The sequence below is a fragment of the Plecotus auritus genome, assembly GCF_963455305.1.
Source record: "Plecotus auritus genome assembly, chromosome: 3".
In the NCBI taxonomy this organism is placed as follows: domain Eukaryota; kingdom Metazoa; phylum Chordata; class Mammalia; order Chiroptera; family Vespertilionidae; genus Plecotus; species Plecotus auritus.
This window is the reverse complement of record NC_137772.1, coordinates 79,132,839-79,154,090: the sequence shown is the minus strand read 5'-3', so window position 1 is coordinate 79,154,090 and position 21,252 is coordinate 79,132,839. Positions and strand designations below refer to the sequence as shown.

Here is a 21,252-nt window from a genome sequence, read left to right as displayed (position 1 = left end):
TGGTTTTCTTTGGTCTTCTGCAACAATACTATTGGGAGGTTTAGGTTGGAACTCATGTAAGAAGTCACAAAAGTACCAAGAGATTAACTATTCAGCAAACCCATAGCTAAAGCCGAACTTGTTTTTCACCTTTCCTTCCTAACTGGCAAAAGCAATAATCAAATTCCTTAGTCAGGGAGGGTAGATGTTACCAGGTCAAGAACAAGAGAAAGCTTTTCTTGTGATGTGTAACTGAGAAGAATTTGTTATAAGCAGATCAATAACGCACTATTACTGTGGCCCATTATTTAGGAAAGAGCTCTGTTACATAAAACATTGAATCCAGCAGAAAAAAAAATCTCTAAACTTACTCAATTTCCATATCCTCTAAAATTATATTTAGATAGAAACATTTCAAAATCTGAGTTATGTTTATTCCCCTTTAGAGAATAATAATTTCCCCTTATATAAAACAATTTCACTTTTCTCTCCCTTTAGTTTGCTTGCAAAAATATAAATGCAAAGAAATATTTAAATAGTTAAAGGTAAAAATTTTAGTGGAAATTCTAAGCAAGTCTCAACATATATACCATCATATATAGAGGTAACTGAATTGAATGACTACTAGGTTTAAATAATATTGTGATGTTCCATTTCATTACTTTGAGAAAGCATAGGTTTACAACATAATTTTGTTATTAAACAAAATCCTTCAGTTGGATTTGCAGATCACAGAAAATTAATATTTGGATTTAGTTCAGAGGTTGAGTAAATTAGCTTAGTTCACTCTGGGTTTGGGTTCATGGTTCAGTTCAAGTTCTTGATAACGAGGACATTAAAACAAAAAGATTTAAATAATGTAATCAGGGCTGACATTCTATGACTAAGTGTGCAGGCAAATATGTGCTTAAAAAGAAGGAAAAACAAAACAAAACTCACTTTACAGAGAGAGCTAAGGTTAAATCCGAAGGTTTGAGCATTCCGGGAGCCAGCATTCATGTAGTTTCCCATTAGCAATACAAGTTCCAGCAACTTGCTAAAGCTTTTGCTCTTCTTTATCTCTTCGCAGGCAGTGCTGACAGCCATGATGTCAGGTTTGATGTTATTCACCTGCTCTTCAAACTGAAGCTTAAAGAGAATAGCACTGAGCCGCGGCCGCAGTCTCTTCACATTGCTCATCTGATTGAAAAGAAAATAGCAGATTTCCTTTAAAATGCATGATATATTTTAGTACTGTAAGAGTGCAAGTAATCTAGGATGATATATTGGTATGACAGTACCGAAGAAGCAATATGTCCCCTAAAACTGATAGCATGAAAAGAGAAAAGCCCTGTTTGTTTTTCTTAGGAATCCAAAATTGTCCCTCAAAAAAAAAAAAAAAAGACACAACACACATTTAGATGCTCAATGAAAAGAAAGCTTTAATTAAATGATAAAGCTTAAGCAAGCAATAAAGTACATATCATTTTTTACAACTAAATTTTAAAAAGAGGAAACAGCCCTAGCTGATTTGGCTCAGTGGTTGGAGCGTCGGCCCACAGACTGAAGGGTCTCAGGTTCAATTCCAGTCAAGAGCAAATACCTTGGTTGCAGGCTCAATCCTGGCCCTCGTTGGGATGAGTGCAGAAAGCAACCCATTGAAGTGTCTCTCTTACATCAATGTTTCGTGCGCTCTCTATCTCTCCCTCTCCCTTCCACTCTCTCTAATGGAGCTCTGACTGGTTTGGCTTGGTGTATAGAGCATTGGCCTGGGTACTAAAGGGTCCCAGGTTCAATTCCAGTCAAGGGCATGTACCTTGGTTACCAGCACATCCCCGGTGGGGGGTGTGCAGGAGGCAGCTGATCGATGTTTCTAACTCTCTATCCCTCTCCCTTCCTCTCTGTAAAAAAATCAATAAAATATATTTTAAAAAATAAAAGTCAATGGAAAAAATATCCTTAGGTGAGGATTAACAAAAAATGAAATAAGGATATAGAGGCAACAAATTACAAAGCATTCATATCATTTTTTTGTTCAAAATTGAAACATGCTGGGTCATGTTTAAAACATATTCAGAAAGGTGTAAAAGAAGGTTTGTTTGTTTGTTTTTCAAATAGCAATTGCTGTCCTCAGAAGCACTGCTGACAAACAATACTTGTTAGACAGGGAGAATAAATAGGTCCCAATTTGTACTAAATTGACTTTCTTCAGCAACACCGGGAACTAGAATGACTCCTGACATATCCTAAATGAGCAGTGTTAGGGTTAGGAAACATGGGTGTAACAGGAGACAGAAGCAGTGCAAAGCCACAGGTCTGCCTGGGACTCAGGGCTGCTATGTTAGAAATGTAGGCGGTTGAAAGGGTCAAAAAACAAACAAACAAAAAATGCAAAAAGGGCAAGAGGGTCAGCAAGTTCTTGCCTTAAACTATTCCCCATGTTCTAACAATACATGAAGGGAAGAGCCACTTACCTAAAGGCTGAAGACATTTAAGCTATATATGAATTCCTTGGCCAAATGTATTAGGAGTTTCAGACTTAGAACAAATTGATGGGGCAGTGATAGTATAACTCTTGCACTTCAACTATCACAAACGTTAAGAGCAGTTTGAGGCAAGGTCAGGAAAAAAATAATGACCAAACCTGACAGAGTTAAAACAGGGACTAGGTTGGCCAGTCACAGATCCAAAGGAAAAGGTTAAAAAACAATGCCTCATGAGGTGCACAGGATGTCTGCTAAGGAGACAGAAAGCTATCTGCTAATCCTATCCAATAAAAGGGTAATATGCAAATTAACTGTCACTCCATCACAAAGATGGCGGTGCCCATAGCCACAAGATGGAGGCGCCCAGTCTTCTCAGCCCTGCCGGAGTCCCCCAGTCCGGGGGGGGCAGCCGCTGAGAGTGGGCAGTGTGAGCGGCCTGGTGGAATCCTTGCCTCGTTGCCATGGTGACGAGGCAAGCATTCTGAACCCGGCTGTGTTTGGGCCTCTGGGCCGTGGAGAGACTCTGGGCAGTGGGCGCGGAGCAGCCAGGCCCCTTAGAGAGCTACTGGCGCATGGATTCGTGTGCAGGGCTACTAGTAATATATAAGTGATTGTTATTTAAAATAAGATATGCCATACAAAAGACTAAACTTATTAGATCCAATAAGATAATACAGACACTGCTTTAATGATGTAACAACATAATCCAGCACACTCATCTAAAAAGAACTGAGCAATTAAAGAGGTAGCTCTCAGTAGATACCTCTGCAAATATATCTTCAATTGGACCAAATCCTTACCAAGAATGAAAAGTTTTATAGTAAATAATATAAATGTCTAATTTATAACAGTACTTTTCCTAGGCACTTGCCATGTGAAATATTTGTTTATATGTATATAGGCAAGATTCCAAGAACTCAACTAATATAGTTAATAATAAGTCCCTGCTACAAAGCATTTATAAAGGAATGTCTTAAAATTTCTTGACTTCAAAGAATGTCTTCAAATTCCCATCTAGAGAAAATATTTTTCCCTAGAAGAGAGTAAAAAACAGTAAGCTCAAAAAAGACATTTTTTAAAGTAAAAAGAAACATTACCAATCATGGTTTTATAGAATAAACTTAAGTCATATAAAATTTTAGAAAGACAATTTTAGAGGTCCTATTAGCATAATGTTTGGATATTGACTGTCTAGTACACAAAGTAGACTTAAGGAATTATTACTTCTCATAAAGTCATTTCATTTCTTAAAGTGCTCTCAAATATACTTACTTCCTTGAAATTTTTATTTTTACTTAAACATTGTAAGTGGTAGATACTCATATTATACTAGGGGCCCAGTGCACAAAATTCGTGCACTGGGGAGGGTTCCTCAGCCCTGCCTACCCCCTCTCACAGACTGGGAGCCCTCAGGGGATGTCCTACTTGATGGCTTAGGTCCACTCCCTGTTGGGAGCGGACCTAAGCCGCAGTCTGGCCTCCCATTGCGGGAGGCAACCGTGCTAACAAGGGAAGTTGCCAGCCCCATCAACCCACTGCTGCAGCCACTGCCAGTCACCGCAGCCGCCAAGGTATTTTCATTAACATGGACTCCAGTCCCTTCACCGTGAAAAAAATGACAACTTTCTTTAAGCATTTTCAAGATGTATCTTTCATAGAATATGACATTTCTTTCTTCATTTTTCTTTTTATCCTCACCTGAGGATATGTTTCCATTGATTTTATCCCCTTCCCTCTGATCCGTCTCGGCCCCTGCCCAAGCCTAAAGCCTCCACCCAATGGCCGGCTGGGAGTGACCTGGGTGCTGAGGAGGTTCCCGGGACCCAGGTATGTATGCAAATTAACTGCCATCTTTGTTGGGTTAATGTGCATACTCACTCTGATTGGCTGTGGGCATAGTGGAGGTATGGTCAATTTACATGTTTCTCTATTATTAGGTAAGATTGGAGCAATTGTACATAATACTTTACTACATTTAGTATATCCTTTACAATAACAAGATGTGCAAAAGAACACTCACATGAGTATATACACTTATGGTCTTCCAAGGTAGACAATGAGCCCACGGCATCTGCTTTCAGTCTGTGCCCTTACGCATGATCAGGAACTTAAGTATTTAGCACTTTGCAATAAGCATGAGAAGAAATTCTCCAATATCCCATGCAAACCATTGGTATTACAAAATACATTAATATTAACCTATATTAGTGTACTACTTTGTGCACAAAGAGAAAAAACGACTGCTTAAATGGCTATATGATACCTTTCCTGCTGACAAGCTAACCATATGCAGCCAGGATAAAGTAATTAATTTTCCTAGAAAAAATATAACCTAGATTTGTATGAGTAATGAGTCTACCTGGCACTAGGGACAGGTACCTTGAAAAGATAGAGGAAGTCTATGATGTAATGCAGAACAATGTGCTATGCGTTCATGAAAAACTCTGACAAAGTGAAGTCAGGAAAGGTAACCAAACAACAGGTCTTTGACCAAAAGCCTCGTAAATTAGATGACCTTTCAATATCTCTCATTCTTCCAAATTTAGAAAAGTTAGTGTTTGACTGATATGAAATAAATGTATTTCAGTGAATGAAATTACTGAGCTGGAAAGGAATGTTAGAGATCACCTGGTGCTCCTGCCTGTCTTTAGTCCACTATTTACCCTACTTAACCCCATAGGCCAAATGCTTGCCCCTATTGTTTAAAACAAACTCAACAAAAGTTAATGTTCTAAGATCTAATTCTTGAGATCTATGAAAATAATAGCAGGGCCTTTTCTTATTAATCAAATCAAAGTTTGTTTCTTTAGATGAAATTTTAAAAATAGATTTAAAAATGGGAAAATACTTTTTAAAAAACCCTGAATAATGTTTCATCATCACTTCACATATTCTATCAACACTGGGGGTTTGCAGTTTGTTTGCTTGCTAAGGAACCTAAAACTGTGTTTTAACTTACAGAGACTAAGCTGAATGCAAAAGTGGAGAGCTATCCTATATAATAAAGGGGTAATATGCAAATTGACCACCACTCCAAAAAACAAGATGGCCGCCCCATGTGGTCAAAGATGGCCGCCACAAGATGGCCGGCAGGGAAGGGCAGTTGTGGGCCATCAGGCCAGCAGGGGAGGGCAGTTGGGAGGACCAGGCCTATAAGGGAAGGCAGTTGGGGGCGATCAGGCCTGCAGAGGAGGGCAGTTAGGGGTGACCGGGCCTGCAGGGGAGAACAGTTGGGGGCAACCAGGCCTGCAGAAGAGGGCAATTGGGGGGGACCAGGCTGGCAGGGGAGGGCAGCTGGGGGCAATTGGGCCGGCAGGGGAGGGCAGTTAGGGGCAATTGGGCTGGCTGGGGAGCAGTTAGGCATCGATCAGGCTGGCAGGGGAGTGGTTAAGGGTTGATCAGGCTGGCAGGCAGAAGCGGTTAGGGGCAATCAGGCAAGGGGTTGGGAGCCAGCAGTCCTGGATTGTGAGAGGGGTGTTCGACTGCCAGTGAGATCGGGCCTAAACGGGCAATTGGACATCCCTCGAAGGGTCCCAGATTGGAGAGTGTGTAGGCTGGGCTGAGGGACAACCCCCCCGTGCACAAATTTCGTGCACCAGGCCTCTAGTAGCATATAAATAATACTCTCAATGGTAATGGAAGTAAGAAAGGGAGGAGAGGGGTTAGAGGAGAGGAGAGAGGAAGGGCCCTAGCTGGTTTGGCTCAGTGGATAGAGTGTCTGCCTGCAGACTGAAGGGTCCCAGGTTCATTCCTGTCAAGGGCACATGTGGGGGTTGCAGGCTCAATCCCCAGTAGGGGGCCAGCAGGAGGCAGCTGATCAATGATTCTCTGGCATCATTGATGTTTCTATCTCTCCCTCTCCCTTCTTCTCTGAAATCAATAAAAAATATATTTTTTTTAAAAAAGAAAGGAAAGGTTATGTTAAAAGAAACTTTAAGATATTTATAATGAGAGTGTTAGAGGAAATTATAATTTCATTTTTACAGAGGTATTCTTTAAATTTATTGGTATAGGATCTTACCAATCTTAAGTCCACAGAACCAAAACCCAACAATAATGAGCTACAATTTAAATATCAATCTAAAGGCATAAAAAAGTTAAAAAAAATTTTTTTATTTCCCTAGTATTGTTTGAAGGCAGAAAGCAGCCCTTCTGCAATCTCTCACCCAGTGCCAGAGGGGACACATGCCAGATGAAACAACCTTAAAAACAGTGACCACTAAAAATCAAAGAACAAGCAAATCCAGAATCCTAAGGGTAATTTTTATTTCAAAATTTTGTTTGTTGGCAACATGTGTTGTGGGAGCAGAACAAAACAAGATGAAAAGACCTTTAAGCAATCAATGAACTTACAAGTATTGACTGGGTGCCCACTTGGTGCTACAAGAGGCACAGGGGTCATGGTTACTGCCCTTACAGCACATTTCATCTAACTTTTTCCATCTGTCTTCAAGGGTAAAAAGTAGAAAGTCCCCATGGAGATATAATTTTCACGATCTCATGTTTTTTCACATGTAATTTTAATTTTACCCATTATTCTATGAGAAAAATCATTTTGGCATTTTTATACCAACAATGTTTAATGCCATATCTGGTTCTCTTTATGCAGTTTCTTTTATTAAGAACAGATTTTCAGGAACCAATTTATTCAAAACTTGCTGGATTTTTCCACCTTCCTGCCTGCAGAATTATTTATGCTCACCTCAAAATAAAGTTTAGTATATGCTCCATCTCTTTATTATTCTTCCCTGAAGTCGTTATAAAACTACTTAACCATTCATTTAACTTTCGGCCACTAAAAGTAATCTACTGATTAAAAAGCTAATCACTTCAGTCTTAATTGACTGACAAAACCTTTACTTTATATACTTTGTGGATATGTAATTATAAGGAATAATGGAATAGCACTTCAGGAAGGTTAAATGACTGCTTCCAGGTCACATGCAGCCAATCAACTGTATAGTTACACTAGAACATCACAATGTAGAAATTAATACCCACAACTTAAAAACCATCTGATGACCTGGCCAGTGTGGCTCAGTCGCTTGACCATTGTCCCATGCACCAAAAAGTTACAGGTTTGATTCCTGGTCAGGCACGAGCCCAGACTGCAGGCTCAATCCCCAGTGCAGGGAGTGCAGGAAGCAGCCAATAGATGTTTTTCTCTCTCTCTCTCTCTCACCCTAAAATCTATAAAAACCATCTGATACTCAAACTACTTCTACTCTGTTTTCCTATAAGTAAGAATGGACTTTAATTTCCCCACCACAGTTATCAGATAAAACACTATGGAGATGACCCAGCTGAGCACTCAGCATCCTGTTACTTCCTATTTCTTTCATTTCTCCTTGGTATATCCAACGACCTCCTGTTCTGCTGAATATTTTTTTTAAACATATTTTTATTGATTTCAGAAAGGAAGGGAGAGGGAGAGAGAGATAGAAACATCATTGATGAGAGAGAATCATTGATTGGCTGCCTCCTGCATTCCCCTCACTAGGGACTGAGCCCACAACCCAGGCATGTGCCCTTGACCAGAATCGAACCTGGGACCCTTCAGTCTGCAGTCCGACCCTCTATCCACTGGGCGAAAGCAGCTAGAGCTCTGCTGAATTTTTAATATTTTTTCCAGATACACTTTTGGCATCCCCTCCACACTCAACTCTCCACTTATATTTCCATATTAGCTAATTCTTCACTCTTAGTGGGAGAGATAAGCAGGGAAAGTATGAAAAAACAAATGCATCTTTGTGAAAGACAGGACTACAGAAAATGATAAGGGGTCCAGAGAGGAATGTGACATCTGAGAAATAAACAGGATCTAATAACAGAATTAAGACACATAGGAAAAAGTTTTGAACTTAATTTTTTAAATTAAACTAGGTGAAAAATATTTAACTGTTACCATTAGGTAGCCAATATTTTTATGATTTCCAAAATTCTCAGACAAAAGAAACATTCATTTTACTTCAAGAGACGCATCAAAAACATACCTATTCAAGTGCCTTATGGCTGGGTAGTGCTGAGAATACAAAAAATGTTTTAAAAATAAGTGTGGCCTTATGATATTAAACTCCTAGGCTGAAATTCTTTTTAAAAACTATACAAAAGCAAAGTACATATGGTATGTTTTTTACAGGTTTGCATTGGAGCAAGGTAAATCCAAGAATTATACAAAAAGTAATAATAAATGAAATAACAGGATATAAATGTATATTCCTCCAGCTAGCCAAGGAATAGACAATTGGCAATAGACATCAGCTATGGCTTTGTTTTTGTTTACAAATGCTTATCAATTCTGGAAAGATTTCATAGGAGGTCCAGGTGAGTTCTGCAGATACTCAGGATCTGCAAGTGGTAAAGCATGAGAGCACGAGACTAATTTGGCAGTCTTAGCTAGCACTCCTAACACAAAACTTTCATAGCTGATCAATTAAAAAGCTGGCATAAAACTCAGAACCATTCTGGTGTTTTAAATTCATTCATGTCTGTTTCCAGACAGTCTCCACCCAACATAGGAAGCCAACTTTTTTTAATTTCTGTCATTGTTAACTTCATTTTGCTCGTTCTTGAAATTTATATTAATGAAACTTACAGTAAACACTTTTTGTGTCTGGCTTCTTTCACTCAACAAAATGACTTTGAGATTCATACACACAGAGTGATTCAGTACTTTGTTCCTTTTCCATTTCATGATATTTCATTGCAAGAACACACCAAAATTTCTTTATCCACTTTCCTGTTGATAGTTTTTTGGGGTGTTCTTTTTTACTTTGAGGCTATGTAGTGGGTTGGGTTGAAGAGGGACTCCAAAAAATGCTATGTTAAGCCCTAACCCCAGGTACCTGCTAATGTGAACTTATTTGAAAACTAGAGGCCCAGTGCATGAAATTTGCCCATGGGCGGTTTGGGGGGGGGGGAGTCCCCTCAGCTCAGCCTGCACCCTCTCCAATCCAGGATCCCTCTCACAATCTGGGATCACTAGCTCCTAACTGCTCACCTGCCTACCTGCCTGATCACCCCTAACTGCCTCTGCCTGCCGGCCTGATCACCCCTAACTGCCAACCTGCTGGTCTGGTTGCCCCCAACTGCTCCCCCTTGCCAGCCTGGTTGCCCCCAACTGCCCCCTCCCCGCTGGCCTGGTCACCCCTAACTGCTCCCATGCTGGCCGGGTTGCCCCTTACTGCACCCCCTGCCGGCATGGTCACCCCATGCAGCCTGCTGTTCAGTCGTCTGTCTGGTCGTTTAGGTTGTGGCAGCCCCTGGCTTTTATATATTAGGATGGAATATTTGCAGATGAAATGAAGTTAAGGATCTCAGAACAGATTATGCTAAATTTAGGGCAAGCCCTAAATACAAGGACTGATGTCACTTTATTTATTTATTTTTTTAAATATATTTTATTGATATTTTACAGAGAGGAAGGGAGAGGGATAGAGAGCTAGAAACATCGATGAGAGAGAAACATCGACCAGCTGCCTCCTGCACACCTCCCACTGAGGATGTGCCCACAACCAAGGTATATGCCCTTGACCGGAACCGAACCCGGGACCTTCAGTCCGCAGGCGGACGCTCTATCCACTGAGCCAAACCAGTTTCGGCAGGACTGATGTCACTTTAATAGAAATGGTAGAGAGAGAGAAACAAACAGAAGGCAGTGATGTGAAGGAGAAGGTTGAGACTGAAGTAATATTACAAGCTAAGAAATGCCAAGAACTGCAAGCAGCTACCAAAGATAGGAGACAAGCCTGCAACAGATTCTTGCCCAGAGCCTCCAGAAGGAATCAGTCCTGCCAAAACATCGATTTAGGACTTTTGGCCTCCAGAAAATGCAGGAGAATACATTCCTGATGTTTTAAATCACCAAGATTGTGGACATATATTATGGTCATGTGTGAAAACCAATACAGGATATTTTATTAAATACCTAAAAAGATATAGTGTAAATGCATACATAACCTCATAAGAAATTGTCAAACTGTTTTCTAAAGTGGTTTATGCCATTTTAAACACTCTTTACTAAAGCTATGATTTATTTATGAAGCTTTATATTTTATCTTTGCATGTTTAAATCTATACTCCATCCCTCATCAGTTATTCTGTGGGGTGTGATGCAGGAGCTGAAATTCATTTTAGCCCATAGGATAATCAAGTTTGGCAGCACCATTTGATACAAAGAAGTTCTTTTTCCCATGCACTAGCATTGATGTCTTTCTTGCAAATCATTTGTTGGTATCCTTGTGGGTTTACTTCTAAACTTTCCAGAAAAGGTTTATTTTTGTATCTTTAAGCCAAACTTTACTCCCTTGATATCAAATCAATAGTCTAAGTCCTCCAAGTTTGTTATTTTTCAAATTGATTTTGTCTACTCTAGGTCCTCCAAATGCCATATGAATTTTTGTAACTTTTGTCAATTGTTATAATAAAACCCGCTGGGATTTTCATTGGGAATGTGTATCATATGTCTATTAGGAGTCTATAGATCATTTGAGAGGAAAATAAAATCTTCACAATACTGAGTCTTCCACTCTATGAGCATGGTAAATACCTCATTTACAACTTTAATTACTCTCAGCAATATCTTACAGTTTTAAGTGTAGAAAATCAGCATGTTTACTGAAATGTATCCCTAAGTATTTTAAGTTTTTTGATGCTATTGTAAATAGTCCTATTTTTTATTTTGTTTTCCAATATATGTCATTGCTAAAAAAGAGAACTCATTCTGATATACTGACTATCCTGTGACCTTGTTAAATTCACTGGTTACTTCAATAAAGTTTATTGTAAACTCCTTATACATTCACATGGACAATCAAGTCATTAAAAAATGGTTTACTTTCTGACTTACAGTGTACAGGCCTTTTGTTTCTTTTTCTTATTATACAGGTTAGAACATGCATTATAATACTGAAAAGAAGTAATAAGACTAGATATCCTAATAGGTGAAGACAGAGCAAGAAGACAGCTGTCCATAAAACAGGCCTTCATCAGAAACTGAATCAGCCAGCATCTTGACCTTGGACTTTTCAGTCCCCAAAACTTTGAGAAATAAATTTCTGCTGTTTAGTTAGGCGGCGGGGGGAGGGAGAGGGAGAGAGAGAGAGAGATATCCTTGGCTAGTTTCGAATCTTAAATGACGAAGCATTTCTTTTTTCACATTAAGTATGAGGATGGCTCCTGGTTTCCCAGAGACGTCCTTTATTAGGGTGAAGACATTTTTTTTCTATTGCTAGTGGCTAAAAAATTTTATTTATCATGAATAAAATTCTATCAAATCCTTTTTATTTTGCATCTATCTAGATATGACTTTTCTCCCTTTTTTCTGATAATATGGTTAACTACATTTTTTAAGGTGAAAAAACCCTGTGCCACTTGGTCATGATATACTCTTCTTTTAATGAGTCGCAATATTTGATATAAAAATAATTTGTTGACAATTTTTTAACTTACATGTTTGTGTATAATATGAGTTTCTAATTTTCTGTAGTGAATTTCCTTCTTTGATTTCTGATATTTTAATTTAAGAATTTGGTTTTCTTTTTCAATGTTTTCATTTTCATTTAGTTCAAAATAATTTCTTCATCGACCCTCAAGTAACTTAAAAGTGTGTTACATAATTTTCAAAGACATGTTCTATTACTGCTCAATTTAATTTTTTTAGACAGAAAACTTACTCTGAATTTCAATCTTTTCAAAATTACGGAGATTTACTTTATGTTCCTATATGGTCTACCTTAGCAAACATTCCATATACGCATATTTGAAAAGAAAGTATATTATGCAGCTTTTATGGAAAATGTTCTACAAATATCAATTCTAAGTTGGTTGGTAGAACTGTCTTGATTTTCAAAATATTTATTAATTTTTTTGGGGGGGTCACTTTCTCTAGAATTTACTGGAAAAGAAGCATTTGAAGTCTCATTATTATTGAGAAGTTACCTATTTTCCACTTAATTCTGCCACATTGTACCGGTACATGTTTTTTATTTCCTGCCTCACCCTTCTAACCTTTCACACCTTCTGATTCATTTCATGTGTGTAAAGCTACAACAGCACAATTCCAATTGTTGTACCCCATCATTTGTGCAATTACTATCATGCCCTGTACTTCTCATACACTATAAAACCCATCCTGCATTTTTTTTTAAATGATCAATTTTCTATTTATGGATCTGAGTTTCCATAAGGGATCATTTTCCTTTGACCTAAATTCAGGACAAACTTTAGCTTTGCATGTAGGGTAGGTCTGATGGCCCCAAACTCTCAGGTTTCACATCATTTTAAAGTATAATTTACTCTGTTTTTGGAAGTGTATCTAATAAATAAAATGTTTTGAGTTTATAGGATGTTTATTATTTCAACACTTAATGTCTGCTTCCCATGATCTCTGCAAAGCCATCTCATTCTTGTTGTCCTATATGTAATGTACTCCACTTCTCTCTCTCCAGTTACTTTTATGATTCTCTCTTCATCTTTGGCTTTCAGCAATTTGACCAGGATGTGCCAACGTGCTTTCTTTTTATATTTACTCTGGCTGGGTCTGCTGAGCTTCTTGAATAGTAAGTTGATGTTCTTCACTCAACTTGGAATTTCTTAGCTATTATTTTGTCAAATATTTTATCAGCCACAATCCCACTCTCTTCTCCTTTTGGGATCCCAGTTACAGGTGTTTTGGACAGTCTGGTATTTACCCAACAGTACCTGAGATTCTGTTCATAGTAAAGTATTTTGTTCCTACATTCTTAAGAAAATAATTTCTATAGATCTGCCTTCAAATTCATTGTTTCTTCTGCTACCTGCAATATACTTTTAAACCCATACACTAATATTTCCATTCAGTTATTGAAATTTTCAGTTTGAGAACGTTCATATGGTAAATTTTTAGTTTCTAGGAATTTTCCTGCAAACATTCCTTAGTTAAGACCATGCTTTCCTTTAATACCTTGAAGACAATTTTCTTTAGTTCTTTGAGCATGTTAATAATATCTACATTAAAATTCTGCAAGTAAAACCCAAAATCTGGGCCATTTTGGGTCTGGTTTTACTTTTTTTTTTTTTTTTTTGACAACACTTCCCATTTTATTGTTCTTTACTTTTTAATTAAATATTATAATGTAACAACTGTTGAGTTGTAATATTCCTTTTGAAGAACATTTACTCTTGTTTTAGCAGGCAAATCAGTCACTTAAAACTGTACAGGCTTGAGCTTGACCTTAGTTAATGTAGCTCTGTAGGAAGGAGAGGTGTTGCCAAGCTCCTCCACTTTCTTCCCAGAGGGGTTTTTACAGGACTTGATTCTAGGTTTTCTTGGAGTGAGTCTAACGTAGGAACTCTCTTAGGGTATGGTCCTAATTCCTACAGCACATACAACCTTTCCAGCTGTTTTATTTTAGTAAATGCTGAGTTACTAAGGTGCTGAGATTTTACTATTCTAGCAGGGTGAAAAATCCAACACTTCCTAGTAATGCTGGACCTCTATTTGTATCTCTGTTCCACTCTAGCCATGTAGCAGGTGCTATGTGATAAATCTTGTTCAGCATGCAAACAGCCCAACCTCTAAGATCTCCACATGGACGAATGGTGTTCCTTTCTGCACAATCCCTTCCACTTCAAACCCCTGAAGACTCCAGCTGTTTCAGGTGCCTCCTCATCTCTGAGGAAACCACACCCTCTACTTGAACTCCAGCTCTCTCTGCTACAATTGAAAACTTTCACCAGGCCTAAAGCTGGTAATTCATGAAGTTTAGGAGGTTTGCCATTTTTCTCTAATGTTTTAAGATAGAAATCTCCCATAGTTTGTCAAGTTTTATCATAGTTAGTGGTCCACACAGCTTTTGCTAAATTTAAGCCTAGTTTTATTTATGTTGCTTTAAGTGAAAAATTTGAAATTTTATTAAGAATACAAAAATTACTCTTTACCCAGATTAACCAATTGTTTCCATTTTGCCCCATTTGCTTTATCATATTCTCTCTTCTTTTCCACATAATATGGATATTACATAATACATGTTATAAATGAAAAGATATATAAATATTACACTTACATATTTGGTTAAGGTGTTACCTACCAGTTTTTCCAATGAAAAGAAACTTAATGTTTCCTTTATAAAAAACTAGAGGCCTGGTGCACAAAATTTTGCTGGCTCCTAACCGCTCACCTGTCTGCCTGCCTGATTGCTCCTAATCGCTTCTGCCTGTCAGCCTGATTGCCCTCTAACTGCTCCCCTGCCAGCACGATCGCCCACAACTGCCCTCCCCTGCCAGCCCAATCGCCCACAAGTGCCCTCCCCTGCCGGCTCGATCGCCCACAACTGCCCTCCCCTACTACGACCCACCTCCTCCGCTGGGACCCGCCTTCTCTGCACGAGGCGACGGAGATGCCAGGACCGGCCTCCTCCGTAGCACGCAGAGCCATGGGACCCTCAGGCCTCACCATGCGGAGTGGCCACTGGGCCCCACCTCCACTGTGTGCGAGGCCATCTTGGGAGGGCCATCTTGCGGGGGCCATCTTGTGATGATATCACGCGAGGGTGTGATGCCACCTAGGCTTTTATTATATAGGATAAGTAATTTATGGGGAGATGCTTTGAGACCATGTAAATGGTATTTATATATAATCTATTTTTCATCAAATATTCACTTATGTGTTAACTAGAAGCCTGATGCACAAAATTCATGCATGGGTAGGTTCCCTAGGCCTGGCCGGCGATCAGGGCCAATTGGGCCCTTCCAGCTGCTGACCAGGGCCTTCCTTCCAGCTGCCAGCTGGGGCCTCCCTTCCCCGGCTTCTGCTCAGGGCCTTTCTATGTTCTGTGCTGCCCTGTGGTGGTCAGCGCACGTCATAGAGAGTGATCAAACTCCTGGTCTCTCAGTCAAACTCCCAAGGGGACACTTTGCATATTAGGCTTTTATATATATAGATGAGGACAGCCCATTGAATAGAATTTTACCCATTATAGTATTTTATTCAACTTTATTAAGAATGTTATTTACAGACCCTTTACTGATGTCTTCACGAATGAAACATAAAACAACCCACACTATATATAACAATTACACCTTAAGCCAAAAGTGGGATAAAATTGCCTAACTCTATAGTAACTTAGTTCCATAAGTCTAGTTTCCCCTTTTCCAACATGTTTCAAAATCAGTCTTAGAAGAGAGCATGTAGGCCTATTTAATGAGATTTGCAGAACACAGAAAATGCTTCCTGTGCACTAGATTAAACTCGGATTTAAAAAGCAACCTTAAAACAATGCTGTTTGCAAAGTGATGAATCATAAGAGACCTTTTTGCTTATAACTACAAAATGCTTTAGGCTCTATTTCAAATGAATGATGCATGGCTAGTAATTAGTATGTGACTATAATGATGTTTTGTTTTGTTTTCGCAAATGAAACAAATTAAGCAGATTATGCCATAAAATTTCAATACTACATAGACAGTCTGACTAAAAAGCATGTTTTCACACCAAAACAACAACGTCCTCCCCTCCAATTTCTATTATGGACTTAAACATCCCACTTTTTAGTTGTTTGTGTAGAAGATTAAAATCCCAATGAAGAAAAACTAGAAACTAACAAACTTTCCAAAAACTTAATTTCAAGTTGAACATTTCAAGTTCCCTCATACATATTCTAAGTAATTTGTATGTAATAACTCAAAGTTTATTTTTCAATATTAAAATAAATTACTCCGAAGCATACAGAAACTACTGCTAAAAGCAACTTCGAGTAAAGTAGGTGCCCACAGCCAACAAACACCAGATGACTGCCACCCTGAGAAGTGACATGAAATACACAAAGTGTTCTAAAGGACACAAAACTGTGATTCACATCTAACTACAGTATTCACCAACTGAGGGAACAAGTTGTCTCATCTATGAAATGGTAATATCTATATTTAGAGTTATATGCAAATAAATATAAATATCCCTTTATGTATCAAATATTTATTATGTGCCAAACATTGTTCTAGGGCTGGCCATAGAGATTCATATTAAAATAAGGAGACAAGAAGCAGCTTCAAATGGAGTACACTGTAAAGCAAGCAGACAGAGAATGGGAAAGAGACAGAGAAACAACAGAACAGATGAGGGTAAGTGCTATGAGTAAGCAGGGTCATGTAGTTAGAGAGTGATGAGGGGACACCATCACGATGAATGCTTCCAGGACAAAGTAGCATTTGGGCTGAAGCAAAGGAACTAGCCAGAGTAATGGCAAATCTGAGGTGGGAACAAAAAATGAACATGGCTGAACATAGTGGACAAGGAACACAGTGGTAAAATATGAGGCTGAAGATAAAGAGACTAGATCATTTCACAGATTATAATTAAATTGAAAACCATTAGAATGTCCTAAGGGAAATTCCCCTTCTGGCCATGGATGCAATGGGACTGGAATTGTCCCCTCTGCCTGAAATAAGTTTGTGTAGAAGATTAAAATCCCAATGAAGAAAAACTAGAGATTGGACCCAACTAGTGGGGGACAGTGGTGCCTGAGAAAGGGGAAAAAAGCAAGGGGAGCCCTGCAATTGCCCCAGTTTACTGTCTGGAATTTCCAAACTGCAGCCCCTGGAGAAGAAAGCCAGGAGGAGCCAGGAAGTCTCCATGAGGTGAGGAGAGATTGGTGGGAGTCTGGAAATGCCAAAGCAGGTAGAGTTCTTAGAACACAATACCAGAAAAGAAAGAGGAAGTTGCACCAACAGGATTCAAACCCCACAATGAGGGTTGGGGAGAGGGAGAGGTAAGAGATCAACTGAAGGACTTGTATGCATGCATATAAGCATAACCACCGGGGGGCGAGGGGGGAGGTGAGGGCATGTGCCGCGGGGTAGGGGAGGCCGGGGGAAGGTCAATGGGGACAAAAAAGGAGACATATGTACTACTATTTGTAATACTTTAAACAATAAAATAAAATTTTAAAAAAATGTAAGCTCAAAAGAAAAAAGAAAATGCCCAAAACACTCCAGTTAAGAGGCAGAGATGATCATTTTGGATTAAAAAAAAAAAAAAAAAAACACTCAACTAATATGCTGCCTGTAACAAGAATAAGTTAGGAGGAAAAAGACAAAAAAGATAAACGATGCTATCATTAATCAAAATAAAACTGGAGTGGTTTTATTATTATAACACAAAATAAATTTGAAAACTACTATCATATTTTAAGTTTGGACTTGACATATTCTCATTTATTTTTTGAGAGAGAGGGAGGGAGGGAGGAAAAGAAAGACAGAGACAGAAAGACATAGATTGGTTGCCTCCCACATGTGCCCTGACCAGGGCTGGGGATCGAACCTGTGACCCAGGTACATGTCGGCTAATGCTCTAAACACTGAGCCACACTGACCAGGGCTCTTGTTTATTTTGATAAAAAGAGGTCACTAGCTGCTATGTGGAAAATGGCAGTGCATTCAAAACATGAAGCATGGAGCCTGAAACTCAGGTAATCAACACATGGCAAATACAAATGGCTATATAGTTATGAGGGACTGGCCCAGCACAACTGTCCCTAAAATTTTATTTTTTCCCAACAGTCTTGTTCTAAAATGAATACCCACATTTTATTCTACTTTAAAGTTGGCTTTCCATTGCCATTCATAAACAAGTATGAAACAAAAGCACTCCAGGCACGACTGACCCTGCCTGACTTCCAGAATTTCATTTAACAAAAGAGGGATTATGAGAAATCATTAGAACACCATAAACATGATACTTACACTCAAGAGCCACTATGACTAAATCCTATAAACTTGCAAGTAGTTAATTAATTACATGTTCAAGATTGATCAGTGGACCAGGTGAAGATTAGTCAGTTATAGAGTAAAAGGGAAAGTCGGAGCGGGAGGTGGGATGCAAACAAAAAACAGAACACAGGTCCTTGGATGTGATTCAGCCAGTTGGCCCCTCTGACTCTATCTGCAGCAGCAGATCTCAGTAGGAGGCTCACCGTGTAAGAGGGCCCTGCTGGTGGCTCTGTGGGTGAGATGGAGACAGTCCAGGCGTTGCTCCTCACTGGTAAGCTTGGGATGTGTGCCCCGCACTGGGCACATTTTCGGGTCATGCGGCAGTGGACAACCACTGGAAAAACTTCCTTTACTACTGTCATCCTTAAAACTCAAGACAGTAGGCTTAGCCTAGATGTGGTATAGGACAGGCCTCTGGCAGGTCCGGGGAGGCCAGTTCTTCTCTGGAGGAAATGGCCCGAGTTTGCTGTGGAGCTGACCAACTGGTAATGTACCAACTGATGTACACAGTATTGGGGGTCACTTCTGATCTTTTATAGTTTCTATTAAACTTGAACTGAGAAAAAAAATGGGGTGCTAAACTTTGAGGACACAGGGTTGAGGTAGTGGAGGTAAGAAAAAGTGACAGGAAACGTTCTCTACATTGTAGGTTAATTTATTCAAAAGTAGTAAAGAATAAAAAGGTCTTTTCCAGTAATACTTGCTAACTAGCTCATATTTTTAGAAGATAACTCTCCCCAAAATACTCTTAATTGACCAATGTCGTGTCTTGACCTTAATTCCTACCGATATATTTACAAAATCTTGCTCTTTCTGATGTAAAAATATTAATGGCAAAGGTATTTCTGTATTTATTCCAAACATAAAACCATTAAAAATGACACCTCGCTGTGTTCCTTAGTTTTGGTTGTTTGCAGTTTTTATTCTCTTTCTACATTACGACAAATAAAATTCATTCAGGGACTTCTAAAAATAAATCAATGGCCTTTCAGAAATTCATTCAGTGTTTGAGTTCATGCTTCAGTTCAAGGCATCGATTCGGTGGATGTGTTTCGGGAGCATGCAAATCAAATCACTGTGCTACATTTTCAGGCAACTCTTCTGTCCTTCAGTAATAAACTATGTCTACTGCTTTGTCCAAAGATGCCAGAGGGGCCAGGTCTGTGATCTGCACTTCAGGCTGGATGGGGAAACTACGTGGAAAGTCTGCAGGCAGGATTCAGACAAGGGACATAACTAATAAAAGGTTAAGGCCCATGGTTAGGGAAAGATAGGTAGAAACCTGAATTTGGAGGAGGATAAAGATGTGGGAAAAGTACTCTTCAGCTTGCAAGAGAGGTCATTACTAGGGCCAGCAGTCAGAAACACAGATGGTTCCAATAACACAGATAGTTCCAATGGGGGTTATAAGAATCCACTAAAAAGTAAGAAACTAAGAACACAGCACACATAGCCCCACCAAAGACAAACATCTAGAAAAATAAAAAATAAAAATGCATAAAGCTATATAATGAGAACAGAATAGTAGTATTGCAGATAGATAATTAAGCAGTAAAGGAAAGGTCTGTCATGCAGCTAATTGAACTTTTTTTCTTAAGTTCATTCCAAATATAGAATGCTTCAAAAAAGTCTCGGTCAGAACTTAGGAAAAACATAAAGATAGTCAAAGAAACCCATAATATAAAGCTGCTGGATCCTAAATCCCTTCAGAATATACAAGCATTCAATCCATCAGAATGATTTCAGAGCTTTACTGTGGCTAGTGGTTTCAAGGGGACCTACTTACAAAGCAAACGTTGTTAAATAGGATTGAAAGACTCTACTTGCCCGTAGCATGAAACTTCAGTAATGCCACATAGATTACTACAAGAAAAGAGACATAATGTGACATCAATAAATTAAAAAAATCAATAGAATACTGGTCTTATCATAGTTTCAGCAGAAAGCCACAAACTATGAGAACTCTTAAACATATTAATATTTATGCTAAATCATGACTATTTAATGTATAAATGTGAGTCAATGCACTACCAATATAAATAACCATGCAGAAATTGGTTTTCCTAGCAGACAGGAATTTAGACAAATATTACAATAAGACAAATGAGTTGGTAGTGGTGATGCTGGTGGTACAAAACATCAATTTTTCACCAAAGGAAGAAAATCACTTTTACTAGTCCTTATTCCAACCCTTAAATAAACATAAAATGTGGACTTGGATACAATATAGGCATACTTGGTAAAGAAAAGAAAATAGCATCAATCCTATCTAATAAGAGTAATATGCAAATTGACCATGCCTCCACTACACCCACAAGCCATGCCCACCAGCCAATCAGGAGCGAGTATGCAAATTAACCCAACCAAGATGGCTGCAGCTACAGAGAGAGCAGGAGGATTGGGTTTACCCGGCAATGGAGGAAGCCAAGCTTTCTGCCTGCCCTGGCCTGCTTTGGCCTCCGCTTAAGGCTACAAAGTTTCAATTATAGAAGATAAATAAATCCCAACAGAAATGGCTGCCGCCACGGAGCAAGCAGAAGGCTTGGCTCCGCTCCAGGCTACAAAGTTTCAATTGTAGAAGATAAATAAGTCCCAGATCCCAGGGCCTCTGCTTGGGTCACTGGGGGGCGTGGCCAGCCTGCAAACCACCACAGGCCCCTCACCCAGGCCGCCCCACACCCCAAGGGAACCCCCATCCTGATCCGGGACACCCTTCAGGGCAAACCAGCTGGTCCCCATCCATGCACCAGGCCTCTATCCTATCTAATAAAAGAGTAATATGCAAATTGACCATCACTCCAACACACAAGATGGCTGCCCCTATGTGGTCAAAGATGGCTGCCCCCATGTGGACACAAGATGGCCACCACAAGATGGCCAGCAGGGGAGGACAGTTTGGAGGGACCAGGCCTGCAAGGGAGGGCAGTTGGGGGCGATCAAGCCTGCAGGGGAGGGCAGTTAGGGGTGACCAGGCCAGCAGAGGAGGGAAGTTGGGGGTGACCGGGCCTGCAGGGAAGGGCAGTTGGGGGTGGGGGGGAACCCAGGCCTGCAGGGGAGAGCAGTT

The 21,252-nt window shown here is 39.5% G+C and overlaps 1 protein-coding gene across 4 annotated transcripts in view; it reads right to left on the bottom strand.

Annotated features, from left to right (window-relative positions):
- DIAPH3 (diaphanous related formin 3) overlaps positions 1-21,252 on the bottom strand; it is a gene marked incomplete at its 5' end in the record, with an annotated part of 566,313 nt that overhangs the window by 249,491 nt on the left and 295,570 nt on the right. For all 4 annotated transcript variants that reach the window (XM_080660806.1, XM_080660807.1, XM_080660808.1 and 1 more), the window contains one exon: positions 919-1,158. In XM_080660806.1, the coding sequence (XP_080516932.1) occupies positions 919-1,158 (240 nt within the window). The remainder of the gene's footprint in view (positions 1-918; positions 1,159-21,252) is intronic.